Source organism: Rhinoraja longicauda, chromosome 2 (genome assembly GCF_053455715.1).
Source record: "Rhinoraja longicauda isolate Sanriku21f chromosome 2, sRhiLon1.1, whole genome shotgun sequence".
NCBI classification, from domain to species: Eukaryota; Metazoa; Chordata; class Chondrichthyes; order Rajiformes; family Arhynchobatidae; genus Rhinoraja; species Rhinoraja longicauda.
Window position 1 is genome coordinate 65,539,514 of NC_135954.1, and position 14,774 is coordinate 65,554,287.

A 14,774-nucleotide genomic window follows, 5' to 3' on the forward strand; every position below is an offset into this window, starting at 1 on the left:
CCGAGCCGCACCGGGCACTGTTAAGTCCAGCGGCCAAGCCGCACCGGGCGATGTAAAGTCCCGCGGCTGAGCCACACCGGGCACTGTTAAGTCCAGCGGCCAAGCCGCACCGGGCGATGTAAAGTCCAGCGGCCGAGCCGCACCGGGCGATGTTAGGCCCCGCAGCCGAGCCGCACCCCGCGCCGTGAGGAAGAGAAAAGTTTCCCCCACCCCCCCCACCACCCCCCCACCACCCCGCCACCCACACCACCACCCCCCACACATACACAACCAAAAAAAAATACAAAAACCATCCCAACACCGACACACAACAAAAAAAAAGGAAAAAAGACGAACAGACTGCTAGCGAGCCGCAGCCGTTAGGCACCGCCACTTCCGCGTAACACAGAACAGTACAGCACAGTCTCTCATAATTTTTTATAATTCTATCGTCTCACCCCAGCCTCTGACGCTCCAGAGAAATCAATCTAAGTTTGGCCAACCTCTCCTTATAGATCATATGTGATCGAGGTATCATCCTGATCAACCTCTTCTGCACCTTCTCCAAGGCCTCCACATCCTTCCAGTAATGTGTGACCACAACTGCACCCAACGCTCCAACACAGAGTCTAACTAACGCTTTATAAAACTGCAATATGACTTACTGACTTCTATTCTCAGTGCCCTGATCAATAAAGCCAAGCATTTCATATGCTATCTTTATCACTCTATCCACATGCATTGCCATTTTCATGCAGCTAACCTGTGTCTTGCGCTGTCACAAAATAATGTACATAAACTGAGATAAGATATCTCACACCAACAGTGTTTGGGGATGTAACTTCACAGAAAATTTTATTTTCATAACCTGTTTATTTCTCTTTTTTTAATTTTTCCTTCAGTTTTTCTTGAAGAACACAGTGGAACCTTCTTTCGCTGTGAACAGCACAAATGCCAGTTTACAATTTATTAATGGACAAGCTCTGTGGTCTGTGCATAATAACTTTTTCTTCCTGCCAGTAAGTACAATTATACTGATAGTTCACTCGTTATGAATTGTCTTTAACACTGATTTATTCATTGCACCAATTGTAACATTTTATATAAGAAACATTTCTTCATATGTTGTTCAGAATCAATCACTTGCTGATTTATAAATAATTCATGCATATTGCAGAAGAGGAATTATAGTATTTATGCTGGAGCTTAATAAATATATTGCCTATGGTCTGCACTTCTGGTTTACAAGCCATCATTTTATTCTCACAATGTTCAGTCACCTTCATGTCAAAGCTGACATTGGTAAAATCCATTCGTTCAGTAGGATTTCCCATCATGACCTAGAGCTGAGTGACCATAGGCCAGATCTCACTTTGAAGAACAGTGATGTGTGATATATTGACTGACAAATGGATCTGCATCTATCAATACTTTCCGTTGTAGGATATAATTGAGCCCAATGGCTAAGCATCTTGCTGCGATCTCTCAGCTTTCTGCTATTTAAATTGTTACTGAGAACCTGCACCAGATCAAAGCTGTTGCAGGACTGGAGATCCCATTGATTTTAATGCAGATTCTTGGTTTGAGGGAAGGCATGTCTTTTGTTAATTGTTTTGCTTTAGTTTAATGATTTATATATTCCTAATAAAATTGTTTCAGATGAATTACTTCCATTTTAATTGTTCTCAAACGTCTTTGAATGTCAGAGGCATTTAAGCCTGATTGCTTATATTTACAGCTTTTGCAGTTTACAAAGCCCTGCCTCTGCTTTGTCCACTGGACTAAAGTGTATGGAGGGCAGATGAGATCAGTTCTACATCCCAGCCAATATGACGTAAAATATGGTTGTAGTTTCCTTCTCCTCCAATCAATGTACTGTTCCACTTTTCTATGAATAAAAAACTTGGCATTAGTAAATATAACTATGAACCCATTTGGGGCAGCACAGTGGCACAGGGTAGAGTTGTTGCCTTACAACAGAGACCCTGGTACATCAGAGACCCTGGTACGATCCTGACTACAGGTGCTGTCTGTACAGAGTTTGTATGTTCCCCTTGTGACCGTGTGAGTTTTCTCGGGCTGTTCCAGTTTCCTCCCACACTCGAAAGACGTACAGGTTAATTGGCTTTGTAAAATTGTAAATTGTCCAAAGTGATGTAGGACAGTGCTAGTGCAGGAGGTGATCGCTGGCTGGTTGGCGTGGACGTGGTGGGCCAAAAGGTTAGTTTCTATGCTGAAGTTAGTTTCTAAACCCTGAAGTCTAAATAGTCAAGTTGTTTTAATAAAAACAACCTATTATTACTGGTTTTTAGGCACTAAAATCTGGTTTGTCTTTGTGTGGCTGTTGTCTCACAGCAAAGAGGATGGCCTGCATGTCAAGTCAATTGTATTTGTATAGCACATTTAAAAACAACCCACGTTGACCAAAGTGCTGTACATCAGTTCAGGTACTAAGAAACGAACATACAATGGCACACAAACATAACAGCACCTACATAAACAGTTCACAGCGCCCCCTCAGAGGGCCTCAAACGCTAGGGAGTAGAAATAGGTTTTGAGCCTGGACTTAAAGGAGTCGATGGAGTGCCATCTGGAGTACTCGTAGAAATGTGAGATGTTGCATTTTGAAGTCTAACATTGCCAGGACCTACACAATGAATGGTAGGGCTCTGGGACGTGTTGCAGAGCAGAGGAATCTAGCAGTGCAGGTACAACATTCCTTGAAAGTGGCGTCCAGGTAGATAGGCTGGTCAAAAAGGCTTTAGGCAAATTGGCCTTCATAATTCATAAATGATAGGAGCAAATTTGGGCCATTCAGCTCATCAAGTATACTCCGCCATTCAATAATGGCTGATCTACCTTTCCCTCTCAGCCCCATTCTCCTGCCTTCTCCCCATAACCCCTGACACCCGTACTAATCAAGAATCTATCAATCTCTGCCTTAAAAATATCTATTATCCAAAAATCCAAAAATAGCCATTGCCCAAATATCATCAGTTAAACTAGTGAGTATATATGTTGGGAGGTGATGTTACAATTGTATAAGACATAAGTGACGCCACATTTAGAGTATTGTATTCAATTTTGGGCACCTTGTAATAGAAAAGATGTTGTCAAACTGGAAAGGGTGCAAAGATGATTCACGAGGATGTTGTCAGGACCCGAAGGCCTAAGTTATAAGCTGAGTTTGAGCAGGCTAGAACTCCATTCCTTGGAGTGTAGAAGGATGAGCGGTGATCTTATAGAGGTGTGCTAAATCATGAGAGGAATAGTTTAGGTTACTCTTGCCCAGAGTAGGGGAATCAAGATCCAAAGGACATAGTTTTAAGGTAAGGGGGAAAAGATTTAATAGGAACCTTAGGGATAACTTTTTACACAAAGAGTGGTAGGTGTATTCAATGAGCTGCCAGAGGAGATAATTGAGGCAGGTACTATTCCAACATTTAAGAAACATTTAAATAGGTACATGGATAGGATAGGGTATGTGCCAACTGCAGGCAGTTGCAGACTAATGTAGATGGGACATGTTGTTCAGTGTGGGCAATTTGGGCTGATGGGTCTGTTTCCACGCTGTATGGCTATAAGACTATGACTTTATCACTGCAACGGTTAAGTCATTAGCTGCTGTAAACAATTTTTCTTTTTTTTAAGGTTATTTTTACTTGTATAAATGGTACTTGAACACAAATTAATTTTTACCTTCAATGTCCAAATTGAGTGGTAGTTTCCTCATTTTTCTTTTGTACAAGCTGTAATTCCTTCAACATTTACATCAACTACAATGTGATCCCATCACATGTCCCATCTTCCTTCCCCACCCCTTTCTATGTTCTGCATGGACCACTCTCTTCACGATTTCCTGGTTTGCTCATCCCTCTTCACTCATGGCTACCTCTCCCGAGATGCATTTCCCTATACCTACAGGAGATATAACACATATAACGCATTTGGTGATCTCGCTGCGGCCTTCTCCACATCAGTGAGACCGAGCGCAGACTAGGTAATCGCTTAGTCGAGCACCTCAGCTTTATTTGCTTTGGCCATCTGAAGTTCCTGTGTGCAAGCCATTTGGATTCTCCTAATTTCCGCACTAACCTGCCCATTCTCAGCCTTGTCCACTGCCAGGCTGAGGCCATACAGAAACTAGAGGAACAGCACCTAATATTCCACCTTGTTAATCTCCAACCTGATAACATAAACATTAAATTGACAAATTTCAGATAAGCTGCCTCTGTCCCTTTCTCTCTCCTTCTAATCTGCCTCAGTTCTTTCACACTCATACTCTTTTCCACCCCTTACTTCCCACCCACCCAAAATATCCACACAGCTCCTTTGAAACCTTGCCCATCCACTCCATCTGTTTGTCATCTACACACTCGTTTACTGCGTCCCCTCCCCCCACTTTTCCCATCTGCGCACCCTACCGCCCTTATTTGGTTCCATTCTTCACTCTCCTTTCGGATCAGATTCCATCATGTGCAGCCCTTCTTGTCCCCACCTATCACCTTACATCCTCTGCCACTATCTTCACCCTTCCCTCCCCCAACCTGACTCCATCTGACCATCTAACCTTCCTCACCCAGATTCACCAATCACTTGCCAGTTCTTGCCCCACTCCTATCCCCCACCTTTTTCCACAGGCTATTTCCCTGTTATTTCTTCAGCTCAAATGAAGGGTCCCAACCCAAAGCATCCACTGTTCATTTCCCTCTGAAATGCTGCCTGAGTTCCTTCAACTACTGGTATTTTGCTCCAGATTCTGGCATCTGCTTTCATCTCTGTATCTTTCATTTATTTCCTTAATTCTGTAGATGGAATGCTTTAATTTGCTGATACCTACTATTCCATTAGTTTATTGATTCTTTCTGTCGTACCCATTGCTTCATAAATGAACTAAACACTGATCCCTTCTACTGCATTAATTCTTATTTTCTGTGTTGTCGTTGACATAGGAATTAAAACATAATTTCTGCCAAAATAACCATTCATTCCCTGTGCCCATTTTCCATTAAAGGTTTATTGGCCTGCCTGATGTCCCATTTACACAAATATTAGTTATTGTGCACTTCTGCACTGATTGACTAATTTTACAATACCACTGCCTCAGTAATTTGAATAAGGATCCAACTTGTGATGTCTGCCACCATTTGAATCATTAATTTACTAGAATGCCTGTTTGTTTTGTTACAACACTTGCTGTTGTAGTCACTGATTGATAGATTTAAATTCTTAAAATTGTTAGAATTGTTAAGGATGGAAGAAGGTTATTCTGTCCATTGTGTTCATGCAGTCAGTTTCCTTCCCTCCATTCCCCCAGATTTTCCATGTGGGCTGCGTTATTTTCTTCCATTACCGCCCAACCCTTTGGAAAAATCTAATTCATTCTCAAATTGGGATTTCATGATTCATCTAACCTAGTTATCTGTTCCACATTTTTGTATTTTTTGCCCATTACTTTAAACAAAATCTATAGGCCTTAACCCTTTTGGGATCAGCTTCTGTCCATTTATCCTATCCAAATCAATTGTGATTTGGTGCTCCTCTGTCAAATCTTTTATTGATCTTCTTTGTTCCAGGGAATTGCCAATCTAGCAATTGAATGTGTTGTTTTTCAATATTCACACTAGGACCTAAAATGTGCAGTTCAGAGTTGGAAACAATACTCAATTGATAATAGTGTTTTATAATGATTGCACATAAATTCACATCTTTAGCAGTTAGTCTATTTATTTATGATGCCCAGGACCCTAGATGCTTTTCTAACTGCTCTCTCAACAAGTCTTGCCATTTTCAAAGATTTATGCATAGAAGCGTGCCTGGGCCTGTGTTCATGTGCGTGCTAGAACTGAATTAGACAATAGACAATAGGTGCAGGAGGAGGCCATTCGGCCCTTTGAGCCAGCACCACCATTCAATGTGATCATGGCTGATCATTCTCAATCAGTACCCCGTTCCTGCCTTCTCCCCATACCCCCTGACTCCGCTATCCTTAAGAGCTCTATCTAGCTCTCTCTTGAATGCATTCAGAGAATTGGCCTCCACTGCCTTCTGAGGCAGTGAATTGCACAGATTTACAACTCTCAGACTGAAAAAGTTTTTCCTCATCTCCGTTCTAAATGGCCTACCCCTTATTCTTAAACTGCGGCCCCAGGTTCTGGACCCCCCAACATTGGGAACATGTTTCCTGCCTCTAACGTGTCCAACCCCTTAATAATCTTATATGTTTCAATAAGGTCCCCTCTCATCCTTCTAAATTCAATGCTACTATGCTCATCGCTACATTAATTCTTAACTGCCGTTTTCTCATCCATTACTTTTCTTGATTTGTTGCATGAAAGCTGTGAATTCATTAGTTCAATGGGGTATACTTTGCATCAATTTATTGTTTCTGAACGTTCAATAATTTTAGGCATGCTTGCAAGCATATGAATTTAGTAATGGCTGATACATCATTAATTAATGATTTATATTTCCATGATTCCTTTCATTTATCAAATTACTAGTGCCCAATCCTGTGCCGATCATTTATGTGTCAGCAGAGTGTAGGAAGTGGCGGTGCTGCACAGCAGCTGCAGCGCACCTGTAGTCCGTTTGTCTTTTGTGTTTTTTATTGTTTTTGTCTTAATTGTAGTGTTTAGATGTGATCTAATGTTTTTTGTGGTTGTGTACTATGTGTGGGGGGGGGGGGGGGGGGGGCTGTAAAATTGTCTCTTCCGAACGGACCCGACCTTTTTTTCTGGGTCGTGTCTCCGTTCCCGCTGCGGCCTAGCATCGGCCAAACACCTGGAGCCGGCGGCATCCAGCTGGGACCACCTGGGCTCTGGTTTGCAGAGCTCGTGGACTGGACTTACCATCTGCGGAGCTGGCTGCCTTCGGTGGCTGTGGTGGCGCTGCGAGTGTGGCTGCGACTCGCCTGCGGAGGCTCCGGATGCATGGATATCGGAAGCTCGCAGGTCCCTGGGTGGGGGCCGACATCGGGAGCTCCGGCAGCGGCAGCGTCTTCGTCCGCCCCGAATCACGGGGCTTGGGTCGGCCCGCTGCGGACCTTCCACCATCCGGAGCGGCCTGAAATAGGCCGCAGAGTTTTTCTCTGCCCGGCGGGGGCTTCATGACAACTTCAACAGCCTGACCGCGGGAGAAGATGGCAGGGGAAGAGAAAATATATTCTGGCCTTCCATCACAGTGAAGAGGTGACTGGAGGAGACTCACTGTGATGGATGTTTCTTTTTTTTGTTTTGTTTTGGTTTGTGATTGTGTGTGTTACTGCTTATTTTTATTGCTCTTATTGTTGGACTGTGGGTAATGGAATTTCGTCCAAAAGACATGTTTTTTTGGATGACAATAAAGGTTATTCTGATTCTGATTCTGAGCTGCTTTGTGAGTTTATTGTATATCTTTCCACAATTCTTCACTTAAGTTTTGTTTTTGCTAGTGTTTCAACGAGTCTGGTAATTCACTGCTGCCCAATTCTCTAATAATGACAGGCATCAACCTTGGGCCCATTTTCCTAAAGGTGGTTGTTCTGTTCACTGATTTATCTTCTTTTGTATCACTTATTAATTTGTGGCTCCTAGTGGTCTCTGAATGAAAACAGAAAGTAAAGGAAATTCTCAGAAGTGCAGGCAGCACCTGTGTAGAGAGAAACAGAGTTAACATTATAGACTAATGACCTTGCATCAGAATGTATTGATTCATAACTTGATGATGCTTAATTAATTTACCACTCCATATTTAGTTGCAAGGCAGGTTGATTAACAAAATGTCAGTGTTATCTATGCTGCAGTTCATTCAGGATTATAGTATGCAAAGGGAATACGATCTGACGATCTGAAACTTATCCATAAACATAAAGCAAAACAGCTTTATGTTTATGGATAAAGTATGGATATAGAATATTTCGCAAATGGATCATATTTGGTCTCAAGATGGAATTGTAATAAACAAGGCCAAGTCAGCAGTTGTTATAGGAACACGCAATTAAATACTTTATGATTACGTGATACCAAAGGACACATAAGAAACTTAACTGTAATCTTTTTTTTAAATTTAGTTTTGAAGCTCTGATTGATGGTATCTGATGGATTGATGTTCACCACAGTACAGCAATAAACATGTCAGCTTATTGTTACCTTTGACTAATGTAGATCATGAGACATGTTGTTGTACGAACCTTTCACCCATTTATTTTAGCAACTTAAGTGAAACATAGTAGCCATTAGTTTATTTGTGAATCTATAGCATATTTTTGCAACTTTAAGAATCTTTTATAAAGCATGTTCCTACTGCACATTTGTAGCAAAAGCTTTTTACAATGAACACGTGCTTGTACAGCATGCAGATTTATCAAAAATGTAGACAAGAAAAGATCAGTTGAACCACTATAACTATCCCATATAAAACTGTTGTGGTGCAATTGGTAACCTGTTCTCTTTAGTTTATAATCGTGTAATGTCTCTGCTAGATTTTTTTTTAATGTGTAAGTCATTTCAAAGTTGAGTAATTGTGAGGGGTAGGACTGCTGGCGGATGGAACTGGGAAATGTTCCTTAATTTCTAAGGGCATCTAATGCTCGTTCCACACACACTACCGTGACCACTTAAAACTTCACTCACTGCCTCCCACCAATATATTACACATGCTGATAACTATGGATTCCTCCCGCTCCCTTTTGAATGTTTACAATAAATCCACATTCACTGTGTGTGCAGGCAACGATTTCCAATCTCCCATGAAAAGAAGAAACTCTGCCATCTTAAAATAATTCTAGGTTTATGTAACCTATACAAGGGTTCCCTACAACTCAATTAATTTAGTAGTCTTGTCATCAAAGCAGTCTGGTTTATACATCATTTTAACTACCTAATCAAATCTGCTTGAAAAAAAAGTCCTGCTTGCTGGATTTATTGTATCAATCTAGTGTCCCTTCAGGGACATCATTACGCACTCTGTGGAGATCATGATACAATATACTGTTTATCTTCTGGGATATTGTACAAGAAACCTTTTACATTGTGCAATGCTTACACAAAGTTCCGATATTCTTAATTTGCAGTACGAGTCTTGATTTTCGAGAGGATTTTTTTCACCATACAAAAAAAGACATATTGTGACTTTTAATTTTATTTTAGAAAGGTATGTTCATCTTAATAGAGTTTATTATAATAAAGTTTCAAAATTTCATTTGGGTTACTTTTCTGCTGCAGTACTTCCTGTACAGCTGCATTCTGGGATTGATGTCATGTTCTGTGTTCCTGCGAGTGAACTACGAGCTGAAAATGCTGCTGATGCTGATTGCTGTGGTGGTTTACAACGTTATCCTGCTGCAAACCCACGCCTCACTCTTTGATGACTATAGCAGAATGCTATACACAACTGTTCAGATAGAAAGGTACATTCTTTACGGTGCTCTCTACAATTGTGCACTGTTTTTCTAATTGGCTATCATAACAAAATCACTGAACCATAGGCATTACAGCATATAAAGGTTGTTTCACCGTCATGTTTGCTAACGTTTGGGTGGTGTAATCTGTGACTGATCTGCATTAGTTCTCCTAGCCTTTCCTCCTATGTTTATCAACTTTTCCAGTGAAAGGTCAGATTCAAATATGCCCAGTGGCAATACAAAGATGCCTCAATCGCTTACCCCAACAAATCTCTCTCAAGTTTCTTTTCACTCTGACAGCTTTAAAATTCATAACCCCCTTGTCACTGTCTCTCCACCCAGAATATGTATTCATTCTCCACTCAACCTTTCAAAATGTTAAAAAATTAGAATAAACCTTCTTATGGCATTTGCTCTGTTAAAGAATTATTTCTGATACAATTCATTCCACTCACATTTTGCAGCCTACTCTTTTCATCAGGTTTTGTTTTTCTCATGCTTCAAGTCAAAAATCCACAGAAAGGAAAAGCTGAAGAAATCATGGTTAAAAATGTTTTGGTTACCTTATTAATGGAAAGATGGTATTAAGATGGAGAGAGTGCAGAAATTTTTTACATGGATGTTGCCAGGGCTGAGGGCCTGAGCCATAGGGAGTGGTTGAGCAGACTAGGACTTTATTCTTTGGAGCGCAGGAGAATGTGGGGTGATCTCACAAGGGGAATAAATAGGGTAGATGTGCAGTCTTTTACCCAGGGTAGGGGAATCAAGAACCAGAGGACATAGGTTTAAAGTGAGAGGGGCAAGATTTAATAGGAACCCGAGGGGCAACTTTTTCACACAGGTGCTGGTGCAAGCTACCAGAGGAGGCAGTTGAGGCAGGTACTTTAACAACATTTAGAAGACATTTAGAAAGGTCCATGGATAGGAAAGGTTCAGAGGGATATGGGCCAAACGCGGGCAAGTGGGACCAGTGTAGATAGGGCATTTTGGTTGGCATGGGCAAGATGGGCCGAAGAGCCTGTTTCCATGCTGCATGACTATGACAAATTGCAAACATTTTAGACATGTTAGAAATACAATAAAAATTAAGGGATCAATTCAGAACAACATAAATAAATACTTCTATGATGCATAGCAAAATTTTGAATGTTCTTATATTTTCCATAATTTCATGTTCATCAATACTTCTAGATGAAATAGATAAATAGCATCACAGTTATACAGTATGGAAACAGGCTCAATGGACAACCAAGTATTACAGCTGAACTCATTCCATCTGCCTGCATTTGGTCCATATCCCTCTAAACTTCCATTGTACTTGTCTAAATGCTTTTTAAACATCACCTGCCTCTACAGTTTCCTCTGGCAGCTCATTCAATATATGCACTACTACTCTGTATGAAGAATTTGCCCCTCAGATCTCTTTTAAACCTTTCCCCTTTCCTCTTAAACTAATGCCCAAAACAAAAAGCTGACAAAAAAGTGGGAAATGAAAGACTCGGGGATGGGAGATGAGTGTACGAGGGAGGGGAATGATACAGGTTGACTGTGGTGGTGGGAAATGGTGGGAGAAATGTGAGCACACTGGGCTGAAATGCAGAGGAAAGAAAGATGGATTAGAGAGGGGTATTATTTTAAATCAAAGAAGTCATGGTTCATACCATTGTGCTTTAAGTTACCTTGCTCTAATGTTTTGCTATACCCATGCCCCCCAGTTCCCAACACTTCTACCCTGGGAAAAAAGACTAACCATTCAACCTCATATATGCTTCATTTAGGATTTTGTATTCCTCCATAAAGTCACCCTCAGCCTTCTATCTCAAGGGGGAAAAGTCCCAGTCTATCTAGATTCTCATTATAATTCCAGACTGCGAGTCCAGGGAATATCCTAGTGAATCTTTTCGGCACCCTTTCAAACTCAGCAATATCCTTCCTTTGGCAGGGCAACCTGAACTGTACACAATATTCCAAATGTGGGCTCACCACACATTGTACATCTGTTACATGACGAGTCAGCTCCTACAGATACCACATTTTGAAAAGAATAATCAACTAAATAGGATAAATAAAAATTGATAGAGCAAACCCCCCCAAAAAAACTGTTTATTGAATTAATAGTGTTTAAAGATCAATAAATGAAAAAGTAGTAATGACTATTTCTGGTAATTTTAGCAGTTATTTAATTACACTGGTGTCATAGATGTGTTTCAGCATTGAATTGTTGCATTCCCTTCTCCGTTGTTAGGCCTGGCGTGCTGAAAGATCTGAAGACAATGGGCTCAATCTCCCTTTTTATTTTCTTTGTCACTCTGCTTGTTTTGGCAAGACAGGTGAGGAAAAACGTTATTTGAGTATTTTATTGTTAAAACAGACAAAATAATTGTGCTAGTAAGATGCTTAGAAATAACTATAAAGATTATTAAAATGCATAAAGAACTAATAATAGCTGAAGAAGGGTCTTGACCCAAAACATCACCCATTCTTTCTCTCCAGAGATGCTACCTGTCCCACTGAGTTACTCCAGCTTTTTGTGTCTATCTTCCTTCTTACACAGTGTTAGACGCCATTGACCTCATTGACATTTCAGTGATTATTCTAAATGGTACCTAGAATGTGTTGCCAGGGGTAGGGACAGATACGATACTGGCATTTAAGAGACTTTTAAATGGGCACATGGATGTGCAGGGAATGGAGTGGTATGGATCATGTGGCAGCAGAGGAGATTACTTTAACTTGGCATCATGGACATTTCTGTTCCTATGTGCTGTACTGTGTTATGTTCAAAATTGATAGGTCCCGACCTGAAACGTCACCTATCCTATTTCTCCAGAGATACTGCCTGACTTGCTGAGTTGTTCCAGCACATTGTCCTATCTTTGGTATAAATCAGCACCTACACTTCTTTGTTTCTAAATAATTTCAAAGGCTTGACAATTTTGACAGGAGACAATCTCCATCCCCAGCCTTTTGTTTCTGTCAAATAAGGTCTGGGTTCTCCTGGGGTCATTCCTGAGCTGTATTCTGCTTAAAGGTCTCCTTTACTGTGAGGCCTTCCACACTTCACCCTGTACCATGCCCCCGGGAGATGGTGAGTCAGCTCAATTGGCTCCTCATATCCTCCTCAGCCAAGCGTGGATGAGCTGGAACTGCGGCTGAGGCTGAAATACACACACTGGCTTGTACTGGTTCAAACATAATTCTACACACATAGAGCTACATAGCTTAGCATGAAAATAGATTTAACTAAAATTGCGCTTATGAAAATGAATTTTTGATATGTCAATGTTAGCCTTTTTAATTTCGATCCGTTCATTCTGGAAATGTAAATGGGCAATAAAATCTTATGTTTAAAGTATCATTAAATGGAAATAGTCATTTCCCCATTTGCGGATGGAATGATATTGATATTTAAATGTAGCATTGAAGGTAAGGAGCTAGTCATTGCATGTGAAGAATGAATGTGTATTCTGTCCATTTCATGGTCTAAAGAACCTAATAATTTTGGTGCACTATGTTCCACCAAAACATCCCTGAAATAAAGCAAAAACAAGTCTAGCTTGGGTTATAGTTAGGAAGACTAGGTGTCAGCTGAAACAGCTGTTGGCATTGTGCAAATGATAATCAGTGGCATCTGATCAATAAAACAAAAATGAAGCTAAGGGCCCAATTGTAGTGATCTTTAACTCAATCTGTTCAGGCATGCTTTATATTAAGGTTCACAAATTATACTATTGAGAGGCACTTTCATTTCCTGTGCTAGGTCTAGGGCTGTTTATCTCTCCTTCTCGCTTAGTTTCAAAAGCAGATCACAATCATTCTTTAAATTGTGACTTTCCATCATTCTTTTCATCATTCTCAACCATGGCATTCCTTTGCACCTTGCAAAATACTTGGTGACATCCTCCTGCACATAAAGAATACCACACGGTGAAAGACATTTTGTTAATGGCCTTTCTTTGGTTTCATAATATCTGCTTTCCAATGATAAACTAATGCATGATTACATACATTCCATTTGCCTCAGAATCTTTTTAATAGTTTGTGTAGTTCATCAGATTATAAGTGCCTATTGTTTCTTTATCTCTGTGTCCTCTTGTAACAGAATGAATATTACTGCAGGTTAGACTTCCTGTGGAAGAACAAATTCAAAAGAGAATGTGAGGAGATAGAAACCATGGAAAACCTCAACAGAGTGTTGCTGGAAAATGTACTTCCTGCTCACGTGGCTGAACATTTCTTGGCTCAGAATTGGAAAAATGAAGTAAGTGGTCAAACCGAGACAAAAGTGATTCCTGCTGTGTGGTAGGGAGGATGTAATCTCGCTCATTGATTAAATACATGATAAAACTATACAGGCTGTCAAGGGCCCAGTTTGATCTTCAGCCAATGCTGTCGAGGGCAAATTAAAGTTTAAAAAAACTGCAGATGCTGGAAACCTGAAATTAAAACAGAGAGTGCTCTAAACTCTCAACTGGTCAAGCAGCATTTGTAGAAAGACAAATAGCTGACATTGTAAACCCTGGACCTTTTGCCAGAATGGGAAAGAGGGAAAAACAAACTAGCTTTCAAAGAAGTTGGGTGAGTAAAGGGTAGAATTTTCTCTGACAGCATAAGGCTAATTATTTAAAACAGTCATTAGAAGCCCATTGTGTATCAGAGGGTGAATTAAAATTTGTAAACACAATAAACTGCTGTTCATTTATTGCTCAGCATGTCAATGTGAGAGTTTACAGCCTAAGCCACTCAGAGTTCAAGATGAGAAAGTGTCAAGGCAGTGCATTTAAAACAAATTATCGAGTGTAAAATGGCAAGGTTGAGCTCGCAAATCTTACCAAGAACTTGAATGAAAAAGGAACAGGTACACATTTAAGAGTGTAATTGTGATGCCAGATCCAATGAAAATATTTCATGAAAAAGTCCAAAATTTTCAGAAGGCAATTTGGGATTCCATGGTTTTGAAATTTTATCGTTTATTTTATACTGATTCCTGTTTGCAGAAACCATGCTCATTTATTTCAGAGTTGTTACACCTGTTCTCTTACTTGGTGTTAAGGGTTGCTAATATTGGAAATGCTTTTTATAATATTATGCATGTTGTGGTAGAAAATACTGTTGATATGAATAACCCTGTAAATTGCAATTTACAAGTACTCCAGAGTGCATTCTCGATGTAACCACTTATATGGTGAGATGGAGGTTAGCACCTGCATAGTCCATGATTATTTAAAGGGATCATTTAGCCATGGCTCAATTGCTAACCATTTTAAAAGAAGCATGGCACATTATCATATTGTTGTCATGGCAGGAACAGACATCCACATAGTATTTTTTGTGCATTCCTACATGGAAAGAGTATCGTACTTATTTTATTATTGAGGCCAGTGATGAAATGACCCATGTTCTTTTAATTTCA

General features: G+C 40.3%; 1 protein-coding gene across 4 annotated transcripts in view; it reads left to right on the forward strand.

The window, feature by feature from the left end:
- adcy2b (adenylate cyclase 2b (brain)) overlaps window positions 1-14,774 on the forward strand; it is a 371,550-nt gene that overhangs the window by 328,595 nt on the left and 28,181 nt on the right. For all 4 annotated transcript variants that reach the window (XM_078428257.1, XM_078428255.1, XM_078428259.1 and 1 more), the window contains 4 exons: window positions 882-998; window positions 9,183-9,367; window positions 11,607-11,691; window positions 13,464-13,622. In XM_078428257.1, coding sequence (XP_078284383.1) covers window positions 882-998; window positions 9,183-9,367; window positions 11,607-11,691; window positions 13,464-13,622 — 546 coding nt within the window. The remainder of the gene's footprint in view (window positions 1-881; window positions 999-9,182; window positions 9,368-11,606; window positions 11,692-13,463; window positions 13,623-14,774) is intronic.